General features: G+C 44.5%; 1 protein-coding gene and 1 long non-coding RNA gene across 5 annotated transcripts in view; one reads left to right on the top strand and one right to left on the bottom strand.

The window, feature by feature from the left end:
• NBR1 (NBR1 autophagy cargo receptor) overlaps positions 1-26,398 on the top strand; it is a 159,048-nt gene that overhangs the window by 79,744 nt on the left and 52,906 nt on the right. For 2 of the 4 annotated variants that reach the window (XM_063960067.1, XM_063960066.1), the window contains 7 exons: positions 1,095-1,169; positions 2,423-2,637; positions 6,466-6,615; positions 6,699-6,887; positions 9,348-9,507; positions 21,542-21,829; positions 21,990-22,130. In XM_063960067.1, coding sequence (XP_063816137.1) covers positions 1,095-1,169; positions 2,423-2,637; positions 6,466-6,615; positions 6,699-6,887; positions 9,348-9,507; positions 21,542-21,829; positions 21,990-22,130 — 1,218 coding nt within the window. The remainder of the gene's footprint in view (positions 1-1,094; positions 1,170-2,422; positions 2,638-6,465; positions 6,616-6,698; positions 6,888-9,347; positions 9,508-21,541; positions 21,830-21,989; positions 22,131-26,398) is intronic. The other 2 variants (XM_063960068.1, XM_063960069.1) reach the window with 2 other exon arrangements.
• Positions 22,125-26,146, bottom strand: LOC135055702 (uncharacterized). The gene is made up of 3 exons (XR_010243795.1): positions 26,049-26,146; positions 25,464-25,511; positions 22,125-22,265 (listed from the first exon to the last, which is right to left on the bottom strand). It is a non-coding gene; the product is annotated as an uncharacterized LOC135055702 (long non-coding RNA).

Raw genomic sequence — 26,398 nt, 5'->3', positions numbered from 1 at the left:
ACTGGTGTCTACCCTTACCTCCTCCATACCCTTATTACTGCCTGCTCCTAACCCCCTCCCTACCCCTAGCACTGCCAGCCCCTAACCCTCTCCTTGTTCCCTAGAATTGTCCCAACAACTGCCTGTCCTCACCCCTCATAATATGTGATGGCACCCAGAAATAGTGAAGTAGGACCCCAATTTTTCTAAGTGAAGGGCCCCTGGGACCCACAATTATTTTCATTCAGCGCGATCACTGTAGTCTATATTTCCTACCACATGCACACACTTACACACTAGGGTTAATTTTGTTGGGAGCCAATTAACCTACCAGTATATTTTTGGATCGTGGGAGGAAACCGGAGTACCCGGAGGAAACCCACGCAAGTATGGGGAGAGTATACAAACTCCACACCGTTAGAGCAATGCTTGGATTCGAATCCATGACCTCAGTACTGTTGGACAGCAGTGCTAACCATTGCACCATACGTAGTGGTTGAAGCTGTATCAAGCTTCCTAAAGAGCGGAGAAGTGAACATGTGGTTAAGTTGCACATATCAACCAATAAGCTTATAGATAGCATTTATGAAGTACATTCTATAAAATCATAGTTAGAAGCCTGTTGGTTGCTATGGACAACTTCTCCACTGTTTAGAAGGCTTGATTCATATCCCGTTTAATGAGGGAGATGGGCAGTAGAAACACTGCTGAGCATTGCTTGTACAATAAACATTTATACCTACAGAACATGATTGGTATAGCCCCATCATACATGGTAGAAAATCATTGGCAAATGTATGTAATGTGTAGGCACCACACTTCACAAGCAGGTGCAAGAGAGCATGATGACACACGTAGACTATATAGTAAAGTTAATTGAAACGAGCAGGATATCTGACATAGGAGGACAGAGTAAAATCACCATTAAAGCAACATGGTTGATTGATAGCGATATGGTCTTTTCGTTTCTTCTGGTAATTCTGATGATACCACACAACTCAGTCTGTGTGCAGAAAATAGACACATGCTCTAAGAGACAATTGCTATCCTCGTTCTTTGGATCATAATACTTTGTTTAGAAAGCAAGTTTATAGCATCCTATTCCTATGTTACAGGAGCAGAGCAGCACAACCACAGACAGTGGGTCCTCTCCATCTCCCCCGGAATGGTTTACCAGCTACATGAACAGAGTAAGCATTCCCTAACCGTGTCCACCACGCAAGGCTTGCTTGTTACATATACTGAATATTGAGAAGTGAAGAGTGATAAACTACCACCCAACCAGCTCCTAACTGCTATTTTCCAAACACAACCTGTAACATGGCAGTTAGGAGCTGGTTGGTTGCTCTCTCCAATGTATCACTTTTCAAGGCTTAGTACATCTCCCCCTTTGTCCTTTTGAAATGGTTACATAAGTTTGTACTCATGTTCAAGAAGGAAACATAAAGTAGCCCAACCAAGGTGGGGTGCATGAAATTGGGCTCACCAACAAATAGAAAAATATAATACCCGATTTAGTGAAAATGTAAAAAAAAATGCTACTACATGTATTCCCACTGCTAAAGGAAACATGTAATTACAGTAATACAGGAGTATAAATAACCATAAATACATTTGTAAGGTGATCATTAATTCTAAACTAAAGCCTATAGGTATAATGTATTCAATTCTATTTTAGTAAATACTATTCGTGATACTGTGACATAGGCCTCAAGGTTCAAGTCCTACTTCCAGGTATCCAAGCATCTGTAAAGGCACAAACAGAACAGTCAGTCTAAATAATACAGACAATAATGTTAACCAAATGTAAACAGAATATTTTCATCCTTAGCAACACATGAAGAAGTATACAGCTGAATAGTACTTAAGTAGAATAGTTTAGAGAGGTTATGCGGGTAGTTCCGGAAATTGATAAGATTGCCTGAAGAGGTAAGTTTTCAGGGAACTTTTGAAGTTTTGGAGACTAGAATATAGTCTAATTGTGCAGGGGAGGGCATTCCACGAAGTGAGTGCAGCTGGAAAACGTCCTATAACCATGAATGGGAGAATATTGTCATGTACTCTACTATAGTAATTGCTGGTGATTTCAACGTGATAAGGGAACACAGAGATGATGTTTGTCTGGACAGGATGAATCCTTTGAATAGAGAGCATAATTCTATAATTGGTTGAATTAGTGGAGGATAGAATTTATTCCAAGGTACTAAAAACCGATAGGGACATATATATCAACACTTGGAGAGAGATAAAGTACCAGCCAATCTGCTCTTAACTGCCATGTTACAGGCTGTTTTTTTAAGAAATGACAGGAGCTGATCAGTTGTTACTTCATCTCTCCAAGCTTTGATAGATATGCTCCTTAATCTTGGTAATCCGTATATGAATAAATGTCATTTTAGTTATGAAATCGTAACTTCCACTAAATGTTTTTCTGTATATCCAGTTCAAGGAGCAAATAATTAATGAGACTGTACAAAAAGTGTCCCTGATAATGAGGGATAGACTTTCCCCGAGCCAGGATTGGATGTCAGATAGCAGTTGTTCTTCTGCGCCTCTCAAGGAATCGGAACGGCCAACTTCCATGGGTTCCTTGTATGACTGGCTCTTGGCTTGCAGTAACTGTAGAAAGAGGATACTGGGCATTCGTTACCAGTGCAGGTAGGTTTTGCTGTACATTAAGCTTATTAGTTCAACCCACTAAATGAATAACTGCATTGTGTGTTGGTGACTGTTATGCTTTGTGATAGAATACACACATACTCAAGTACAGTGGAGTGAAACCATTTTTGCCCCCTTGCTGATTTCTTCTATGTTTGCATATTTGTCACACTTAATTGTTTCAGATCTTCAAACAAAATATAAGACAAATACAACCTGAATAAACACACACAAACGTTTTTTTATGATTTCATGGATTGAAGCAAAAAAGTTATCCAACACCAAATGGATTTGTGTAAAATAGTAATTGCCCCCATAGTTACTTTATTCAACAAATGAACCAGATTGAATTGATGACTGGGTTCAATTAGACTATACACTAATAGGCTTGTTTACTGCCATCATATAATGTATTCATTTTAGCCACCTTCCCTGTTTTGGGTATTTGATTTTTATTCCCTAAACCCATTTTCTGGCAGGTTCGAAAGGGGCATACACACTAGACGATTTAAGTGGACGATATGCACAATAAAGATATTATCGTTCATTCTTCTGCTGTAGACATTTCAAGGGAAATCTTTATCTTTATAGGGACAAAATCGTCTAGTGTGTTCCTGCCATTTGTGACTGCATAAAACGTGTTTGAGGAACTTCTCCCTAGACCAGTAGCAGCTTAAATCAATGGCTAAGGCACAGCATGAGGGACGTTGTTTTTTATGTAGTGTGTGTGTGTGGTAATAATTGTACATTAGTTAGGCTTATTTTTTCATGCTGTTATATTTCAAAACTGCACAACGGGTCCATTATTTTCTTTTAAATTGCGTCATTTTTATTAAAGATTTAAAGAATGTACACCCAACAATAAGGCAAAAACAAAACATATGGGAAACATGGCAGACATGAATAATGACGTGACATAGGGGTCTATTCATGAAGCAGTGAAAAGAATGGAGAAGTGAGCCAGTGGAGAAATTACCCATGGCAACCAATACGCTTTGAAGTAACATGTATCAAGTGCATTCTATAAAACATAGCAGCTGATTGTTTGGGGTGGTCTTCTGTTTGCCGGCGGTCGGGCTCCCGGCGCTCAGTATACCGGCGCCGGGAGCCCGACAGCCGGAATACCGACAATTATTTTCCCTCGTGGGGGTCCACGACCCCCATGGAGGGAGAATAAAATAGTGTGGCGCGCGTAGCGCGCCACCGTGCCCGTAGCGTGGCGAGCGCAGCGAGCCCGCAAGGGGCTCATTTGCGCTCGCCAAGCTGTCGGTAAGCCGGCGGTCGGGCTCCCGGCGCCGGGATGCTGGTCGCCGGGAGCCCGACCGCCGGCCAGCCGTAGTGAACCCGATTGTTTGCCATGGGCAACTGCTCCACTCTTTTCACTGCTTCATGAATAGACCCCATAGAGAACTACGGCTCAAATAAAGGTGAAGAAGCAACAGTGAAATAATGTTCATTTGACCAGTATATAACACAAATAAGAAAACAAGTAAAGAATCAAAAATAACTTGATGAATAGAACAACTCAATAGACTAGCTTGCATGAGTGAATGACGGGAGCATTGTATGGAAGACAAACATACAGTAAAACCCCATGTTGTAGAAGATGAGCAAAACAAATACCTGAAGGCGCCATTCAGGAACACGTAGCATAAAGACGATATATTATTGGGGCTAAAGTGACATATAAACAATATATTAAGCGAAATCCCAATCATCAAGATGTGGCAACCCAAAAGAATGCCCCTGCTGCTATAGAGTTGTCATACAGTAAAAACTGCCAGGACATAATAAATGAAAACAAAAATGCACACATTCACAATTAGTTTAAGACCAAATAAATGCACCCCAAAACAAGCCATTTTCCCCACAAATCCCCCCCACCCCCCACCCTATATACCTAACCCCCAACCTTGGCATATCTGGATCCCTAAATTCCCCCCCAGTCCAACTTATGTTAGATACATTGCGGAAATGACAGGGCAACTATAAAAATGACCATAAGCTATGTATGCCTCCACACAAAATATTGGAATTCTACATAAACAGAGAGGATATCAATAAATCTGTAAACAGACATAATATAAAACTGATCAAATACTTAAAGGATAAGTGGTGGAGTAAATCTTATCTTTAACCTTAGGGTTTAATGTCCCTCAAGTCCAAGACAAAAGTACCCAGCCCGGCATCCAGCATAAAGACCCATAGGGCCCTTAGGGGGAAAAAAGCATGAAAAAAATACCTCAAAATACAAAAGACAGTAGTAAAGCAATGGCTGGAAACATGCGAATACTCCTCAAACAGAAGAAATACACAACAGTATAAAAATTTTAAAAGGACAATTACAAAGTAAAACTTTACCCAGAAATCAACACATTCAACCCGGCAACAAACCCAAATCAGTCCAGTGGAGCAACTCTGCCAAGGATCATAAGCTCCAACCAGCAGACAGTTTCCCTAAGGGAATTAAAGAATTGAGACCAACCATCCATAGTAACCCACAGTCGGACAGAAAACAGTATGGTATTGATAAAGTCATCATGGGCAAAGGAGTCGATCAGCAACATTTACAGAAGCGTTTCTGGATGGGAACAGTCACATTTCGCAGTGAGATCATCAAAACGTGAAGTTGTCCCCAATGTCAGGGATTTTGTAGCAACGAGTCTCCGTTGGGGATTCTAAAGCAGAGAAACCCTCCAGCAACAGGAGCAGGAGCACCCTACAATGAGGCATCTAATACAAGGGCTGGCCCCACTACACGCCACCCCATCCCCTGCATGTCCTGTTATAGCGGAGAAAGCTCTATATAAACATCAAAAATCTTGCTTGTCACAGATAGCTCAGAGGAAGTCATGGCTTGCAGGAGCTGTTGTATAGTGATTTTAGGCTCTAGAGCATGATCCACGGGAGGAGGCGGAAAGGGATGTCGAGAGGATTGAGACAGAGAAGTGAATGAACTGGAACCTGCAGCACCATCAGTCCCCAAGTGGGGAGACTCTCTTCTGATGACTGAGAATTACCCCCAATAAATCCTTAAATTTCAGGAGAGTCAACCCCCTAGCGTAGAACAAGAGGTAGGAAGCAGACAGTCACCGGAGAGTCAGGGAGGTCACACTGCACCATTACCTCTCACAATGCAGACTGTAGAAGGACTAGGCAGAATGATTCAGAATCAGCAGAATTTGAAACAGCAGACTTACTCTCTAGAGCAAGTGTTTTCACTGCTATCCACAGAGAGGAAGCAGATGTTTTATAACAGGGCCCAGAAGCATGCCACAGTTATTATAACTGAAGTGAGGCACCAACCGTCTGGATGGGAATAAAGGCTGGCCACCGCGCCTCCATCCAGTTATGAGGAACAACTCCAGGCCACTGCTGAGTACAGCCAGAGACCAGGGCAGACTCCGGGTACCGAAACCATGATGGGAGCAGTGATCAGGTGCTGCAGCAGAGTGTAGCAGAGAGGCCAGACTGAACAGTGCTGAGACGTTGGATATGGTTCGATTGACACCTGGTGAAGCTAGAGGTATACTCCAGTAGCCAGGTAGAGTGGCAGGATGTAATACAGGATATATGGACTGGAGAGCAACAGGATCTGCCTCCTGTTGCTAGCGCCTCATGATGGGTCCATTTTAATATCTTGAAGAAGCAAAGTTACTCAACTCCTGTCCCTCATACTATTGTAGCATTGTTTTTCAAAGCTCCATTAACATTTTAACTACCCAATCAATTGTTTCCATTTAGATTTGGTATAAATCTAGAATATTGTTACCCTCAACAACTTCAAACCTATTTCACACCTAATTTACTTGGCTTATTTTGCAACAGTGTGTGCCCATCATTCAGTGTCTGCGAGCACTGTGAGGCCGAAGGCTGTGAACATGATCCCAACCATCTGTTTTTAAAAATGAGAAGGCCGGTGGAGCCACGTGTTGAAGGACGAAGCCCACCACATCCTTTCTCCTTTGAACATGTCCGGTATGCCTTTTAAAGACATTTGTGCTGCTCACAGTGTGTTCTTTGGCTTGTGTTACCTTAGAATCATTTCTGTCTTGTCACAGGTTCCATAAGCATATGCACAAAACATTTCTGAAAGCTGAGAAGCAACGCCTGCGAGCAGAGAAGAGGCAGCGAAAAGCAGAGGTGAAAGAGGTGGAGAAACAACTGAAGCTTCATCGTAGGCTTCACCTCTGGCATTCCATAGACTCTCCTCAGCCGCCACTTGAGAGCCCAGAAAGTAGTCCTCTTGTGTAAGAACCTCATTAGATCATAATAGCAATACAGTGATCAGAAAATAACCCTTTGTGTGTGGCCTGTTGTCTGCAATATTTGCTAGTGTTTGCCAGCAGAGGGCAGTATGTTAGCAGGCTAGATGTTGCCTACACTTGACCTACAACCACCAAGAAACACGTCTTCATGCAGCAAAGCTGAAAAAGTGTACACCCTTTCAATGAATTGGGAACCAGTTACGTCACTCTAGCACTACCTAATATACACAAATCCTGGCTTATATTTAAGAGGCATTGTAGTAAATTCACTGGCTACAATCTCATGAATATTGGTTCAACACACAAAATGGATGCCTACTGTGGGTAGGTGGCGGGTCTTCTCTGATTACATTGTAAACCTGTGCATGTCCTTCTTACAGACTAATCAGAGAGAATCCAAAAGTAAGGGGGTAATTCAGATCTAATCGCTGTTGTGCATTTTCGCACAGCGGGCGATCAGATCCGACCTGCGCATGCACCGCACTGTGCCAGCGCGTCACACGGCTGCAACGGGCATCGGCGCCCTGCGACGGGATGGTGTGAAAAATCCATTCGCTTAGGCGATTGCAAGTAGATTGACAGGAAGAGGCCGTTTGAGGGTGGCAACTGACCGTTTTCTGGGAGTGTCAGGGAAAACGCAGGCGGGATCAAGCGTTTTCAGGGAGGGTGTCTGACGTCCGCTCCGGCCCCGATCAGACTGATGTGATCGCAGCGACTGAGTAAGTCCTGGGCTGCGCAGAGACTGCACAAAATCAGTTTGTGCAGCTCTGCTACACATGCGATCGCACACCTGCACAGCGAAAACCCACTCCCCCTGTAGGCAGCGACTATCTGACCGCAGGGCTGCAAAAATCGCTGCACAGTGATCAGATCTGAATTATCCCCCAAGTCTTTTCAGTACAGTGACCTCCACACAATTATTAAATATGAGACTGAACGTTATTGGACTAGTTGGTTGAATGAATGACTGCTTGGACATCACTGGACAAATGTGTTAATTTATTTCTGGGAGTACATTAATGAATTGGTAATTACAATTTCAGTAGGAATTTAATTAAACCGATTAGCAGTTGGACAGCATTTTAGTGCTATAGCAAGATGTTTTGGCAGTCTTCTCTTATTAGTCACCTATGTTGAAACAACACCTTGTAGTTTGTTATGGACTGTATCCAGTATTGTAGTTGGATTCCCCACGTAACATAAAGCTAGACTAAAAAGTAATTATATTAAAGATTTTATCCTGATAGCTTTCTCTACTATTTAATACCGTATTTCGTACAGATTTTTTTGCATATGGTATAGTTTGCATGCATTTACCTGTTAGGTTTTCTGTAGGAAAATTTAATTCAGCAGTCCATTATATGGATAGTAATAGATTTTTACAGGATTGTAAAATTTTGTTCTTTTTTATACTATTGGTTGGACCAAGTATATATTGACAAGCAGTTTAAATCGCTCATATAGTTTCACAAAATAGATTTCTCAGTATAGCCTAGTACAGTAAAGGTAATTTGTAAAAGTACAAAACTTTCTGGTGCCCATAGCTTTCACTGGGTGAGAGGGGATGCGGTCAACATCCTGCTGGACGGGATCCCGGCGGTCGAAATACCGACGCCGGAATCCCGACCGCCACAATCACGTCGTATTCTCCCTCCGTGGGTGTCCACGACACCCACAGAGGGAGAATATAATAGTGTGCCGAGCGTAGCGAGGCACCGTGCCGGCAGCGTGGCGAGCGAAGCGAGCCCGCAAGGGGCTGCGTTCCGCTCGCCACCCCTGTCGGGATTGTGTGGTCAGGATTCCGGCGTCGGTATTTCGACCGCCGGGATCGCGTCCAGCGGGATTACGTACTGATCCCGGTGAGAGGCTTAATTTTTTATTCATCCACTTTGGGGATGCTACTCGTGGACTCTAGAGGGTGCTGTTGCACTCATGTAAAGCTAAAACATTTTGGCAGTCTGTGTTTCCCCTCTACATCTCTCCACCAATTGGAGAGCATTTTTTATTTTAATACCCAAGGAATAGCCAGTTCTTCTGCTTAAGCAACATGTACATTTTTATTTTATACAATTTTATTTTCTTCCTAAGAGTTGAAAAGTCAGATGGAGCATTAGGGGTTACATTGCCCCTAACTACTTTTACCCTTTCCTTCATTGGCTAATATACTGCTTGTTTAAAAATCAATCACCTATTATTTAGACTACCTTGATATTTTTTTTTTTTTTTTTTTGTGTGTCTTGATTCTATAGCTATAAAAATACTGGCTTTATGATCCAACTTTTGCGTCTAGGCCGTGCATGTAGAACCCTATTAAAATTTATTTTTTTAGTGAATGTTATTAACTATTCAGTTAATGCTCAGTAGTTGTATAATGTTTTACTGTGTACAGGGTATTATGTAATTGCATGATGACTTATATCTGCAATTGAATGGGTTTTGCAGAATTCCCATGGAACCTTGTTCCCAGTTCATCCCCACTCTGAGTGCTGTTTTTGTGGACGAGAACCTACCTGATGGCACTCACCTGCAACCTGGAACCAGGTTCATCAAACACTGGCGGATGAAGAATACTGGGAATGTTAAATGGAACCTAGACACAAAGGTAACAAATATATACCATGATTTTCTTTTTATTATCATTTAATTTGTCTTTGTATGTAGCATAACTTAATAACTATTAGCATAATTCTTCTTATCTTCCACTACAGACTGTGTTGGCTAGTAATATTATACTACAATCTCGAGAACCCAAAAACTTCCTTAACTTAACTTAAATGTGTGCTTTTTAAGGTTATACATGTGCCAAAAATGTATTTATGCTACATTTCTGTACTGGCTACAGTCACACTTGGGGTCTTTGATTATCTCCCATTTACCTTCTGTCAGTCATTTTTTTTTTTTTCTAACTGGCCACACAGTTTTTTTTGTTTTTTTTTACCAGCATACAGTTACTGTACTTTAATAGTTAGATGCTGGGTGTTACTTGTTTATGTGTTCACTATAGTAATCATGTAATATATTTAATTGGGATGTGGGATGTTGCCCATAGCAACCAATCAAAATACCCTGTTTTACACTTCATATATACTATGAAACATATGATCGCTGTGTGATGTACTCTAAAGGTGCATACACACACGGTGAGATTCGGGCTAACCCTGATTCTCAATATGCGACAAAGGCTAGGTCGGCATCGCAAGCACATAATGACTGTGCTTGCGATACTATGTGCGATTTTAGTTAAGTGTCAATTTTGACTATCTTTTCTGCGAGATAGTCAAAATTTACTTGCCTGCACAGTCTATTTAGGCTTGCGATGCCGACCGCGTGGGACCGCGCATCGGCATCGCAAGGTGACTTTCATCTTGCAACCTGCACGAACTTTTCTTACGATTTTGACTATATAGTCAAAATCGTAAGAAAATATCTCACCGTGTGTACACACCATTACCGTGCATTTCCAGTCATCATGGGAAGAAATACAATCCTTGGCTGTAAATATTGCTGAACTTTATAAAAATTCACCTTTAACTTCCGTGTGTTATGATGTGTGTCTGTTATTACAAATGACGAAAATGCATAGACTTCAGAGTAGAAATTCTTTTAATTGATAGAAAGCTATTCCTCACTAATGAAATGTAAAATCATTTTCCCTTTAAATGTTGTACTTGATGAGATGGGAGCCATAATGTATATAATTGTGTCCAAGTGCAGCTATTACCTATACACAATGGAGTGCTGCTTACTAGGTCACTAGGCACCTTTGAGATCGCTTCATGGCGATTATTCCTGAGGCTCTTGTGCATTGATTGTGAGAAATACAGGGCTTCAGCCCACAAGCTGTCTGGCTGCGTCTTCTGTATGCAGGGAACGTGCACTTTTTAAGGAAAACATAGTTACAGTACATATTTCTTACAAAAAACTAAGTTTTGACTTTTATGTTTGAGTAAATTTCTCTACATGGTTAAGCAGGGTGTGGTATGGAAAGTCGTCTAGGTCGACCACTATTGGTCGACAGTAACTAGGTCGACATGGTCTAGGTCGACAGGTCAAAAGGTCGACATGAGTTTTTGGTGTCGTTTTCTTCGTACAGTGACCGGGAACCCCAATTAGTGCACCATGCTTCGGGCAAGGTGCCTCGCTGCGCTCGGCACAGGTTACTATTCTCAATCGTAGTCCGCGTGGATCGTTAAGTATGAAAAAGTTTTTTTTAAAATGTGAAAAACCCATGTCGACCTTTGACCTGTCGACCTAGAAACCCTGTCAACCTAGTTACTGTCGACCAATAGTGGTCGACCTAATCACTGTCAATCTAGAGACCGGATCCCTGTTAAGTCACAGTGGGTAATGCTAGGCTTTTATACAACAGTCTAAATGTCATGTCACTTCTTAGCAAACATTTGGGGTTTTGCGACAAATTGGCTTAGAGCAGAGTTTCCCAAACTCTGACATTACAGTTCATGTTTTAAAGATATCCATGCTTGAGCACAGGTGACTTAATATATACCTCCATAATTTGATTAAACCATCTGGACTTGCGCATGGATATCCTTAAAACATAATTTTATTGGCGGAGTTTGGGAGTCTCTGGCTTAGAGTGTTGTATATATCCTAGTATCCTAGATCACTTTCTGTGAATGGAGCAAGGTCTGTCGCTAGGTGAGACCTAACTGCTGTGCATGACTCTGGCACAGAATCTTCACGGACGTGAGTCTCCTAGGATGTGTTTCATAACATTATATCTTTGATCCAAAACCTTTGGTAACCGTCTGAGATGGCTCTGCTGATCAATGTGTTCAAACTCTGAGCCATCTTTCTTTTTCATCCACTAGGGGTCACTGGAGTACTCTTGGGATATGGACGGCTTCCGCAGGAACAAGGCACTGAATATTTAAATTTAGAACTCTCCTCCCCTCCATATCCCAGAGTACCTCAGTGTTTTTTCTGTGCTCATAGTAGCAACAAGGCTGGTGTGGAGCTTATCCACACTTCTTTTGAATATTTTTATTTTTACTTTTTTACAAACAGCACATCCCTTCCCAGTTTCTGTAAAAACGGGGGTCCGGGATAGTGCCGCTGCACGGACAGCGCATGGCGTGTCGGTCCTCACAAAGAGCACCCTCACAGCCACACGCAGCCCACTGACTGCTGCTACAGCTGGACGGAGCTTACAGATAGAAGCCCCGTCACAGCCATCGCTACTGGAGTCAGGTAAGCTGGGGGGACGGGGCGGTCATCGCACGCTGCTGCCCCGCTGTGTGGGGAAATTGTAACATGCGCCCGCACCTGCCTCTCCTTACAGGCCGCCCGCCCCAGCCGCTCCGGCAACCGCTCCGATCAGCGTCGCGCTCCTCCGCCGCTAAGACCCGCCGCTCACACCCGCCGGCCGCCGCTGCAGGACCGCTCTCCACTACAGCGCTCCCCGGCTCCCTGCCGGATGCCCGTTCCCCGGTACCTCCCACTCAGACAGCGGTACCCGGGCCACAGGGGAGGGAGCAGAAGGGGGGGAAGGATGCAGGACATTAGCGGAGGGCTGCATAAGGGGGGTGACAGTATTAATGACATAGGCTGTTACGCCTATATTAACGGGTTTGCTGCAATAGTTACAGGTTATAGGAATATACCCTGCACTGTGATCAGTACTGTAAGCATGGCATGGGGGCCATTTTAACCATGCTTCCTGTTTCTTCCTGTTGTGATTCCAGAACGTTCCTGTACTACATCTCTACTCCACCGGAGGCGCAGGGGTGTTAGTGGGAATTTGAGATCAGATTTCATATAGTACTGGCCACGTGCACTGCACTTGGCCAGATATATGTATATAGAGACACCTTAGTACTGTTTTACTGAGTCGTGCAAGTTGTCTGTCTTTGTCTATTGTATTGTCTGTCTGCATAATGAGTAAGGCACCAGCCAAAACAAAAAAGCAGTTTACCTGCCATGTCTGTAAGAGTGTGTTACCGGATGGATCACCACATGTACAGTATGTTTTGTGGATTCAGCTACGAATACAATTTTGGCTCCGGTTTCAAAGCCGGTGTCATCCCCGGACCCGCCATGGGCTATGCTAGCGGATGTCATGGCTGGATTGCAATCAGAATTGGCCGCCGCTCGACAGGAGCTGGAAGCGGCAAGATCTGAGTCTAGGGTGAGACCGCTAGAACTACCGGAGGGGTCTCAGCCTTGCCAAAAGTCCAAATCCATTTTGAGTAGTAGGGATAAATTTAATTTGTCTTTTGATTTACCAGTTTCTGCTATGTTGCATTCTGACGATTCTATGCCAGACCTCATTGCGCAAGATGAAGGTGAGGAGAGCGAAGTAGATCAGCACTCGGATAGTGAGGATTTTGACAGCCCAGGCATTGATAATCTCATCAGAGTGGTGCGTCAGTCTCTGAAGTTTACAGAAACTGAGGAGCCTCTGACAAATGATGAAGTCGTCTTTGCTAAACGACAGAGGACTCCGATGTGTTTTCCTGTTTCGGAATCTCTTAATAAGATGTTACTAGAAACACGAAAGAATCCGGATAAACGGTTTTCTATACCTCGCAGATTTAAGTCTAGTTACCCGTTTCCAGAGTCTGTGACAGCTACATGGGAGAATCCGCCATTGGTGGATTCGTCTGTGTCTAAACTTACAAAGAAATTAACCATACCAGTACCAACGGCTACTACGCTTAAAGACCCTTCAGACCGTAAATTAGAAGCTATGCTAAAGTCCATGTATATAGCAGCAGGTGTGTTGCTTAGACCTGGGTTGGTTGGCATTTGGGTAACTAAGGCGCTAATGGTATGGATAACAGAACTCAAGTCTGCCCTACGTGACGATCACCTTATACTTCTCGCTGATCAAATCTGGGAAACTGCTGATTATCTATGTACAGCTTCTACTGACGTCTGTCAGCTCACTTCTCGCCTTTCATCGTCGCTAGTTACAGCACGACGAGCACTCTGGCTGCGCTCTTGGCAAGCGGAGGCGGAGGTCAAAAGAGGTATAGAGGCGTTACCTTACGGTGGCGAGAAGTTGTTTGGTCCTGAATTGGACAAATGGATTTCTGAGGCCACGGGAGGAAAGTCTGTTTTCTTATCATTGCCTCCAACGGTACCTAGACGGAAATACTCGGGCCCGGCGTTCAAATCCTTTCGGCCTCAGCCCTTTCGAGGCCGTGGTAGAGGACCAGCCACGCCCGGTAGACGAGGTCGAGGGCGTGGTTTCCAACAAACCAACACCAGTCGTCAAGACGCTAAGGTCACCGACAAGCCAGTGGCATGACGGACTCCCAGCCCATCTTGGATCTCCAATTGTGGGAGCACGCCTTCAGACGTTCCATTTGGCGTGGTTACAGACGTCCACAGATGGGTGGATCCGCAATTTAGTGTTAAAAGGTTACAAAATAGAGTTCGACTGTCTCCCGCCACTGCGGTTTTTCAAGACAGGACTGCCTGTGTCGGACGACAAGAGAGCGGTTCTGCAAATTGCCATTCAGTCTCTGCTGGAGTCGGCAGTTTTGATTCCGGTCCCTGTACACCAACAAGGTCAAGAAGGAATCTCTGCGGTCAGTAATTGCAGGTTTAGAGCCACAGGAATTCATGATTGCGCTGGATCTCAAGGATGCATACTTACACATTCCGATTTGGCCACCTCATGAGAGGTTCTTGCGGTTTGCAATACGGCAGAACCATTACCAGTTTCAGGCTCTACCGTTTGGCCTCTCGTCAGCGCCTCGGGTATTCACCAAAGTGATGTCTGTGATGATAGCTCATCTCAGATCCCTGGGAGTGATAATAGTTCCGTACTTGGACGATCTGCTCATCAAAGCTTCCTCTCAACAGATGCTCCTCCAACATGCGTTGCTAACGTACGATGTACTAGTTCAGCACGGTTGGATTGTCAACTTCAAGAAATCACATCCGATTCCGTCTCAACGACTTCAATTCCTAGGTATGATTCTCGATACGGTAAATCAAAGAATTTACCTACTACAACAGAAAGTACAGATTATTCGCCATCTGGTACAATTAGTGCTCAAGCCACGCACACTCTCGGTACATTTGTGTATTCGCCTATTAGGAACAATGGTGGTGGCTTTCGAAGCGCTTCAGTTCGGAAGATTTCACTCGCGTCCATTTCAACAGCATGTGCTCGCACAGTGGTCGGCCTCGCATCTGCAAATTCCCCACAGGGTGAGGTTGTCGGCAAGGGCGAGGGTGTCTCTACTCTGGGGCTCAAGGTACACAATTTAACCGCAGGCGGCGGCTGGAATTGAATAATTCTAACGGCGATCGTGAGTCTCAGAGGTTGGGGAGCTGTAGTTGAAAATTGTCAGCGACAGGGTCTCTGGGCGGATCACGACAGATTGCTGTCTATAAATGTCCTGGAACTCCGCGCAATTTACAATGCACTACGACAAGCAGTGCACATGCTTCCCTCTCAGACTGTCCAAGTGCAGTCAGACAACGCGACGGCAGTCGCATACATCAACAACCAAGGAGGAACGAGAAGCCGCATGGCAATGCGGGAAGTAGCTGGAATCCTCAATTGGCCAGAATACCACCAGGTGATATTGTCGGCAGGGTTCATTCCGGGAGTGGACAACTGGGAGGTGGATTATCTCAGCCGTCGGGATTTTCATCCAGCAGAATGGGCATTGAATCCAGAGGTGTTTCAAATCTTGGTCCACAGGTGGGGTTACCCTCAGGTGGACCTGATGGCATCTCGCCATAATTACCAAACGCCCCAGTATGTGTCCAGAACGAGATATCCAAGGGCAGTGGCGGTGGATGCTCTCACAATCGCGTGGCCGTACAGCCTCGTGTATCTGTTTCTACCGTTTCGGCTGCTCTCTCAGTTGCTAAAACGGATCAAAAGAGAGTCCGTCACAGTCATACTAGTGGTGCCTCATTGGTCTCGGAGAGCTTGGTTCTCGGATCGCCGCGGACTACTCGCAGACGATCCTTGGCCGCTCCTACTACGTCCAGACCTGTTACAACAGGGTCCGTTCTTTTACCCCGATTTAGCGCGGCTGCGTTTGACGGGGTGGCTGTTGAGACCGCCCTCTTAAGAAGAGAGGGCATTACAGTATCGGTTATACCAATCATGTTACGAGCTAGGAAGCCGGTTACGGCAGCTCATTATTACAGAATTTGGCGTGCCTGTATAGGTTGGGGTGAAGCTCGGAAGTTTCCGACATCTTTCAAGTTATCCCGTCTTTTGTTATTTCTACAGACGGGGTTAGATGGAGGACTGCGTTTATCTACACTAAAGGTGTAGGTATCTGCGTTGTCAATTTATTTTCAAAGACGATTGGCTCTATTGCCGTCGGTACACACTTTTCTACAAGGTGTCCTCAGAGTACAGCCTACATTCATTCCACCTACAGCGCCATGGGACTTGAATCTGGTTTTAGATTTCTTACAGTCTTCATATTTTGAACCCTTACAGCAAGTGGATATTAAGTTTCTCACTTGGAAAACAATTTTTCTTCTAGCCTTCGCTTCGGCAAGGCGTGTTTCAGATTTGGGTTCCTTGTCATGCAAGCCACCGTATTTGGTGTTTCATGATGACAGAGCGGAACTTCGGACGAATCCCGCTTTCTTACCAAAGGTAGTGTCATCTTTTCACATCAATCAACCAATAGTAGTTCCTGTGTTAACAGCACATTCTGGAACTCTGGATGTGGTACGCGCATTACGCGTTTATGTATCCCGAACGTCTACAGTTCGTAAGACGGATACGTTGTTTGTTTTCTATGATGCTGCCAAGATGGGTTGGCCAGTTTCTAAGCAGACCTTATCCAGATGGATAAAACTGACTATACGTCAGGCTTACCTTAATGCTAGGTTACAGCCGCATACATCAGTAACAGCTCATTCCACAAGTTCTGTGGGAACTTCATGGGCAGCTGGTCGTGGAGCTTATACGACGCAGCTTTGCCGTGCGGCTACATGGTCTTCATTGCACACGTTTGTGCGATTTTACAAGTTTGATACGTTTTGCGGCATCAGCATCTAGCTTTGGCCGCCTAGTGTTACAGGTGTCAAACAGCTCTCCCGCCCACGGGGGAAGCTTTGGTACGTCCCAAGAGTACTCCAGTGACCCCTAGTGGATGAAAAAGAAAATAGGATTTTGGTACTTACCAGGTAAATCCTTTTCTTTGAATCAATAGGGGGCACTGGACGCCCACCCAGAGCAGTTTTACCTGGTTTGTGGTAAGCTCAGGGGATCTTATGGTAACACATTTTCACCGACTAGTTCAAATTTTCTAGTTCTATCGGTTATGGTGTCAACTGTTTCGTTGTCAGTTACGTTATGTGTCAACTTTATGGTTGTCCGTCATGTTATAGTTAATTCTCCATTGTCAACCTCTCTATCGCTCCTATTCGGCTCAGTAAAAAACACTGAGGTACTCTGGGAGTATGGAGGGGAGGAGTGTTACTGAATTTGAATATTCAGTGCCCTGTTCCTGCGGAAGCCGTCCATATCCCAAGAGTACTCCAGTGCCCCCTATGGATTCAAAGAAAAGGATTTACCTGGTAAGTACCAAAATCCTATTTTCTACTAGCCTTAGCTTCGGCAAGGCGTGTTTCAGATTTGGGTGCCTTGTCATGCAAGCCACCGTATTTGGTGTTTCATGATGACAGAGCGGAACTTTGGACGAATCCCGCTTTCTTACCAAAGGTAGTGTCATCTTTTCACATCAATCAACCAATAGTAGTTCCTGTGTTGACAGGAAATTCTGGAACCATGGATGTGGTACGCGCATTACGCGTTTATGTATCCCGAACATCTACAGTTCGTAAGATGGATACGTTGTTTGTTCTCTATGATGCTGCCAAGATAGGTTGGCCAGCTTCTAAGCAGACCTTATCCAGATGGATTAAACTGACCATACGTCAGGCTTACCTTCATGCTAGGTTACAGCCGCCTACATCAGTAACAGCTCATTCCACACGTTCTGTGGGAACTTCGTGGGCAGCTGGTCGTGGGGCTTCCACGACGCAGCTTTGCCGTGCGGCTACATGGTCATCAGTGCACACATTTGTGCGCTTTTACAAGTTTCATACGTTTGCGGCATCAGCATCTAGCTTTGGCCGCCTAGTGTTACAGGTGCCAACCTGCTCTCCCGCCCACGGGGGAAGCTTTGGTACGTCCCAAGAGTACTCCAGTGACCCCTAGTGGATGAAAAAGAAAATAGGATTTTGGTACTTACCAGGTAAATCCTTTTCTTTGAATCCATAGGGGGCACTGGACGCCCACCCAGAGCAGTTTTACCTGGTTCGTGGTACGTTCAGTGGATCTTACGGTAACGCATTCTCACTGACTGGTTCAGTGTTTCAAGTTCTATCGGTTATAGTTGTCAGTCACGTTATGTGTCAACTTTATTGTTGTCCGTTATGTTATATGTAATTCTCCATTGTCAACCTCTCTATAACTCCTGTTCGGCTCAGTTAAAAACACTGAGGTACTCTGGGATATGGAGGGGAGGAGAGTTCTGAATTTAAATATTCAGTGCCTTGTTCCTGCGGAAGCCGTCCATATCCCAAGAGTACTCCAGTGCCCCCTATGGATTCAAAGAAAAGGATTTACCTGGTAAGTACCAAAATCCTATTTTCTAGCTCTCTTTGAGGCACAGTTCATCCTGGCCGGCCATCCAGTTCATATTCATTTGGACAACACCATGGCTTTGGCATATATAAATCATCAGGTAGGCTCAAAGAACAGAGCAGTGATGACAGAGGCAGCCTAAATCCTTTCCAAGTCACAAACCTTTTGTTCTGGCAATCTAAGCGGTGTTCATACCGGGATTACAAAATTAGGAAGCAGATTTCCTTAGTAGATCCACATTTCTCCCTGGGGGAGTGGTCTTTTGATCTAGAGGTCTTCCAACAGTTAGTTCAGAAGTGGGGCCTTCTGCAAATGGATCTCATGGCCTCTCGATACAACATGCCATTAAAGTTCCGTGGGATTTTCATCTATTGTATCTGTTTCCACCGACCCCAGTGTTGCCTCGGGTACTCAAGCTTCTCAAGGTTCAACGGGTGACAGTAATACTAGTGGCTCCAGACTGGTCACACAGGACATGGTATGCCGACATTCTCAAAATGTCGGTTGGTCCCAGGTGATGTCTTCCACTTCGATCAGACCTGCTGCATCAAGGTCTGTTTATACCCGAGGAGCTCCTCGGTTGCCTTTAACAGCCTGTCTTATGAGTCCAAGCTTTTGAAAGGTTTTTCTCCCTCGTTAGTCCGTACTATGCTGAGAGCCCGGGAATCTGTTTTGTTACTCAGTTACCACAAAGGGCCTAATTCAGCATGGATCGTAGATGTGCGAGAAATCAAACATGTACGATCCATTACACTGACATGCGGGGGGACGCCCCACAAATGCCGGATCCAGCAAACCGCTACTCCCGCTCACATGCAAAAGCATTGCACGACGGCAATGAAGTTGCATGTTTAGGGTATCCCTCTGCCCACACAGCCTAGCTGCTAAGGCAGATGGCTACCCGCCAAGTTTCAAGTCACAACGGCTGCGTGTAACGTCACGCAGTGCCGTGGCCCGCCCCGCAAACAGTCTGGACACCTGTGTTGTCTGGACCGCGCTCCCGCAATGCCACTTAAACGCCATCATGACACCCCCTCCCGCCCCACGAACGCCTCTGCCTGTCAATCAGACAGAGGCGTTCGCAGACCTGAGATGTCATCGAAACTCAGTGTGTGTACATGCAGTGTGGCTTCTGCGTGTGCGCACACTGCACAGGGCATCAGCATGCGAACGCTGCTGCACCTGTGTTCCAAGCTGAATTAGGCCCAAAGTACAGAAACATTACATTGTGGTGTCAACTGAGAAGGGTTCATATGTCAAAGTTTTGCCACTCTTATTTATTTACCTTTTTTCAGGGGAGTATGGAGGCTTGTTTAAAACTTTGTTATTTTAAAGTACAGATTTTGGCCCTGTTAATTTAATTCCAGTGTCATTTGTACCTTCTTCCAGAGGTTCAAACGTTTTTATAGGGTGTGGTGTGTATTCAACCACTGCTTCGACCTTTGGTAGTACTGTGGGATCTTAATCTGATCCTATCTGCTCTTAATTAATTAGATTCAGCTTGGAGGCTGGTCTTTCTTATGACTATATTGCCTTAGCTCAGTGTGTTTCCGAGTTGGGGCCTTTGTCTTGCAAGCTGTCTTTTCTTGTATTCCATAATGATAAAGTGGTTTTCTGTGCGGTTCCTACATTCCATCCAAAAGTTGTTTCGGCTTTCCACTTGAACCAGGAAATTGTCTCTCCAGTTCTTTCTCCTTCAGCAACTTCCCGAGTCTGATATGATCTGGCACGGCTAGATGTAGTCCAAGCTCTGCTGATTTACTTGGACAAGCCTTCTGTCCGCAGCACAGATTCTCTGCTTGCTCTTTATGATGCACATAAACATGGTTGGCCAGGCTTCGGCAGAACAGATCTGTTATGCAGCCACCGGGTCCGCTGTCCACACATTTGCTTGTTATTACAGGTTTCATGTTTTTACCTCGGGCACGCCAGTTGTGGGCATGCAGTTCTCCGGTGAGACAGCCTACGTGTTCCCTCCCCTGGGGTCAGCTGTTGAACGTCCCGTGGTCCAGTGTCGATTTTTGGTCACTTACCGGTGAATCCTTTTCTCTTAATCAGGCTGGAGGACACTCATTCCCTCCTTCACGTCGTGCAGGGTTTTGTTTGAACATCTTTTCCCTACTGTTTTTTTTTTATTGTTCTAACAGTTTGACTGGATTACTGCTACTCATTCCCGGACTCTGTACTGCAGGGGAGAGGAGCTTAGTTTTAAAGCTACACTTTAGTTTAAAGCCAGCTACACAGTAGAGCAATGGCCATTCATCACGATGGCCGGGCCAAATTCCCTTTTGGCCCGGACCAGTGGAGAGTGGCTGTACACATATGTAGGATGGAACGTTCCTCTTTATTTACACTGCACTGGGTCGCTAGCGATATCTTCTGTCAGCCTTGCAGCGGAAGATGTCGCTAATGACCTGCGGTAGTGCGCAATCATGCAGTGCACAATGTAGATGATTTGTCATTACGAAACGGCTAATCGTCCTGACAGTGTGCAGGTGTGTACCCAGCTTAAGTGCCAACTCCAGCTTCATCCTGCAATCCCATTCCCACTCCGGTTTCCTCCCACAATCCAAAAATGTACTGGTAGGTTAATTGGATCCCAACAAAATGAACCCTAGTGTGAATGTGTGTGTGTACATGTGGTAGGGAATATAGAGTGTAAGCTCCACTGGGGCAGGGACTGAATGGCCAAATATTTTCTCTCTAAAGCGCTGCAGAATATGTGTGCGCTATATAAATAACTGGTAATAAATAAAAATAATAATAAACAATCTCCCGATACTCCCCTAAAACTGCTGTAAATGGAAATTGTAGAAAGTGCTTTCTAATGATGGTCATAGTACAGAACCTGTCCATTTGCTAAGTTTTGGTTTTACTGAAAGGTTTATTTTATAAATTGAATACACATTAAATGTTAATGTTTTAATTGTATTTAGTGGTTATAAATGATATAGTTTATTTTGGACACTAGTTAGTATAAGACTATACTCCTACTCAGGTGTTAATCATATAACTTGCTCACCTTCTCCAGTTAAACTTCATGTGGGGAAATCTGACCCTAGCATCCTCATCTCGGAAAGATGCCCCAGTCCCCTCCTTGCTTCCTGGCCAAGTGGGCGTCCTGTCTGTAGAATTCATAGCCCCTGCACTGGAGGGAACCTACACCTCTCACTGGCGTCTCGCACACAAGGGAGAGCAGTTTGGGCCCCGGGTCTGGTGCAGTATCATTGTGGACTCTCTTCCTTGTGCCGACCACCTTGAAAATCTGGAAAAGGATGTGTCTTCCATCAAAATAAACAACCAAAAAGACCAGGAAGAGGCAAGTGTGGGGCAGCAGTACACATGCATGTATCCATGTGCATTGTGATTTTATGGAGGTTTTGTTGCCCACATGAGTACAATACTGTGATTTAATTGGGGATTTATAGCCATATGGTTTTGTTCACTATTCATAAAGATTTAAACTTTCCAATGTGTAGGAAGACACCAGTGTTCATATGACTCAGCAACTTGAAGGATGTCCAGATAAAGAGACTGCCTCCACAGCTTCCAGTCACATGGGTAGCGCACACGCTGACAGAGAGCTGTACATCCCATCTGTTGATCTTCTTACTGCTCAGGTAAGGATATAACAGGCATTGCTCTCTCATATAAAGGACATTTCAGTTCAAAGTTGTTTTGGGGTATCTTTTTATATTCTGCTTCTCCGTAGATTATGTCAGGGCCAAGATAATGTGTCTATGTGGAGATCCCGCCTGCAATAGAAATTGCATTATGTAGTTATATATGGGTATCATTCCTATCAAACACCAAATACATGCTATAGTAAATACATGTTCTGCCTTGTGTGAACAGTGAGAAATGTGCTGTATTGTCATCACTGATCTGCGGGCAGAAGCACCCTCACAAACTAGCTATAATAAGACTCTACTAGTCCTTTTGCATTAAAGGAATGCAAAGATCATGTGTAATGTTGCTTAAATCATTTTATATATGGGATAATATACTCCCTTTTCTAAAGGATATAGGTATGTCTACATTCAACATTCACAATATCAAAACTGACATAATGCCAACATCCAAGATGTCGCCAGCCGCTGTTCGGTTTAGGCTGCAGTTAGGGTTTGTTTACAAGTTGTTGTTATTATTATTTGTAATGGTTAGCATTACTGCCTCGCAGCACTGAGGTCATGGGTTCGATTCCCACCATGGCCCTAACTGTGTGGAGTTTGTATATTCTCCCCGTACTTGCGTGGGTTTCCTCCGGGTACTCCGGTTTCCTCCCACAATCCAAAAATATACTGGTAGGTTAATTGGCTCTCAACAAAATTAACCCTAGTGTGAATGTGTCTGTGTGTACATGTGATAGGGAATATAGATTGTAAGCTCTACTGGGGCAGGGACTGATGTGAATGGGCAAATATTCTCTGTAAAGCGCTGCGGAATATGTGTGCGCTATATAAATAACTGGTAATAAATAATAAATAAATTATTATTATCCTTTATTTATATGGTGCCACAAGGGTTCCGCAGCGCCCAATTACAGAGTACATATGCACATAATCAAAACAGGAAAACAGTGATTTACAGTTGAAGACAATATAGGACAAGTACAGGATAACTAAGCATATCTACACCAGTAAACAACATAGAGATAAGTTCCAAGGTGGCCATAAAACTGCGGGATTTGGGCAGTTGAGGATTATTAAAGTAAGAAAAGGATAAGCACATGAGGAAAGAGGGCCCTACTTGTGAGACCTTACATTCTAAGGGGAGGGGTAGACAGGGGTGACACAGATGGGGTACATAGAGAGCGTGGAACAGAGGGGTAGGATGAGATTTGGCTGGGTTTGGTAAAGAAGTGGGTCTTAAGAGCCCATTTGAAGTTTTGTAGAGAGGTGGAGAATAAAGGGAGATAAGGTCAGAGATGCAAATGGGAGATGAGTGGGTGAGTGCTTGTAAGTGAGTGTGAGAAGTTTGAATTGGATTCTGAAAGGGAAGGGAAGCCAGTGAAGGGCTTATAGGAGAGGGGAGGTGGATGTAGTGCGTTTGGTGAGGAAGATGAGCCGGGCTGCAGCATTGAGGATAGATGGGAGAGGAGAGCGGTAATTGACAGGGAGGCCAGTTAGGAGGAGATTACAGTAGTCCAGTCTAGAAATAATCAGTGAGTGAATAATGATCTTAGTGGCATCCTGGGTGATAAAAGGTCTGATCCTGGAAATGTTTTTGAGATGAAAATGACAGGTTTGTGGGAGGTGCTGAATGTGGGGTTTGAAGGAGAGGGAGGAGTCCAGGATTACGCCAAGACAGCGTACTTGGGGGCTAGAGGAGATAGTCGTGCCATCAATGGATAATGAGATTGTGGAAGGTTAGGTTGTGCGGGAGGGTGGGAGATGATCAGCTCAGTCTTAAGCTGGGTACACACTGGCAAATATATCTGCAGTTCAATCGATCTGCAGATATATCTGCAGATGGTGGTTGTTCATACACACAGAAAGATGCGCCAATATATCTTAAAGATATATCTGCTGTTCAATCTATCTGCAGCTATATATGCAGATGGGGATTATTCATACACACCGAAAGATACACTAATATATCTGCAGATATATTGGTCATCTGCTGTGTTGCACAGCAGATGCAATATATCTGTGAAAGACGTCTTTCACAGACATATTGCTTGTACACACCTGCATATCAGCAAAAGATATATTGGACAACCAACTGATTGGCCAATATATCTGCCAGTGTGTACCCAGCCTTAAGGCCCGTACACACTGGTCGATATAACGGCCGTTCTCTTGAACGGCCGATATATCGCGGGACCGTCGGCCAGTGTGTACGGCCGATACGTCTGTGAACTCCGTCGTTCACAGACGTATCGCATCGGCCGCGCAGCACAGCCGACGGGCAATATATTTAACGATATATTGGCGCGTCGCTGTGTGTGTACGGGGCGGTCGGCCGACCGCCCGTACACATGCTGCGGCGGCTGGCAGGGATTGACAGCTGAACTGGGCGGGCGCGTGTACACGCCCCCCAGTTCATGAGGTCAGTCCCCGACTGATCGGGCAGTGTGTATGCACAGCACACTGCCAATCCATCCATAGATATATCTGCCGATCAATTGATCTGCAGATATATCTATCAGTGTGTACCCACCTTTAGACATGTTGAGTTTAAGAAAGCGCTGGGACATCCAGGAAGAGCCACCAGAAAGACAGTTGGAGGTTCAAGTGAGGAGAGCCGTGGAAAGCTCAGGGGAGGAAAGGTAGATTTGAGTGTCATCAGCATAGAGGTGGTATTGGAAGTTAAAAGAACTAATGAGTTCACCTAAAGAGGACGTATAGAGAGAGAAAAGGAGACTACCACGAACAGAGCCTTGGTGGACACCAACAGTTAGTGGAAGTGGAGGGGAGGTAGCATCATGAGAGAAGACAGAGAAGGAACGGTCAGAGAGGTAGGACAGCCAGGAGAGGGCAGTATCACGCAGACCAAGAGAGTGAAGGATTTGCAGAAGGAGAGAGTGGTCCACAGTGTCAAAAGCAGCAGAGAAGTCAAGAAGAATAAGCAGAGAGTAGTGGCCCTTAGATTTGGCTGCATGAAGGTCATTGCAGACTTTTGTGAGGGTAGTTTCAGTGGAGTGGAGAGAACGGAAACCAGACTGGAATGGTTCAAGCAGTGAGTGAGAGGAAAGAAAGGCAGTGAGGCGGTTATAGACAATACGCTCAAAGAGTTTGGAGGCAAAAGGGAGGAGAGAGATGGGTCGATAGTTGGAGAGTGTTTGGATCAAGGGTAGGTTTTTTAAGAATAGGGGAGAAAAGGGCATGCTTGAAGTCAGAAGGGACAGTGCCTGATGAGAGGGAGAGATTGTCAAGTCTATGGAAAATATATTTTAGACATTCTGACACGGTGTATGTTGACTTTTTATACCACCCTCTTGTGAAACTCACCAATGAGTTATGTGACAAGCTACCAAATTCTGAGATGCCTTCTAATATCTGTAATAAATAACAGCAGTGAGTGTATTATTGCTTATTATACACAATTTATGTCTAATGATCACAAAGTGCTGTCCTCTTGAAATGTCTTTTTATACATATACACAGTATGTATATTTACGTCATGTGTATTATATGAAGTAAATAAAGCAGCAAACACTGCAGTAATATGCCTGTCTGCCATTTCATCTTGGATGTCATCTCGCCACCTCAAACTCAACATTTCCAAAACAGAATTAATTATTTTCCCACCAGCCAAGAGTAGTTACCAACCTGATGTCTCCATAACTGTTGACAATGCGGCTATCCACCCTACCCCACAAGCTCGCTGCCTAGGTGTCACCCTTGAATCTGAACTGTCCTTTGTTCCACACATTCAATCTGTCTCTAAATCATGTTACATGCACCTTAAAAGCATATCCAAATTATGCCCTTATCTTACACAAGACACTGCAAAAACTCTAATCCATGCACTTATCTCCCGCATTGATTATTGTAATAGTCTCCTTACTGGTCTTCCCAAACATAGGCTCTCACCTCTACAATCCATTTTGAATGCAGCTGCAAGGCTAATCTTCCCGCTAGACGTTCTTCATCTGCTGATCCGCTCTGTCAGTCCCTCCATTGGTTACCGGTATTCTACCGTGTTAAATATAAAATACTTTTACTTACATACAAGGCTATTAACCAAACTGCACCATCATACATCTCCTCACTCATCTCAAAATATCTTCCTACCCGACCTCTCCGATCTGCTTCTCTCATCCACATGTATTACCTGTTCCCACTCTAAATTACAGGACTTTACCCGGCTTCACCCACTCTGTGGAATGCCCTCCCATGCACAATAAGACTCTCCTCTAGTCTCCAAACCTTTAAACGTTCCC

This window comes from Pseudophryne corroboree, chromosome 3 (assembly GCF_028390025.1).
Source record: "Pseudophryne corroboree isolate aPseCor3 chromosome 3, aPseCor3.hap2, whole genome shotgun sequence".
Lineage (NCBI taxonomy): Eukaryota > Metazoa > Chordata > Amphibia > Anura > Myobatrachidae > Pseudophryne > Pseudophryne corroboree.
Note: the sequence above shows the minus strand (reverse complement) of the source record. Positions and strands in the feature narration are given on the sequence as shown.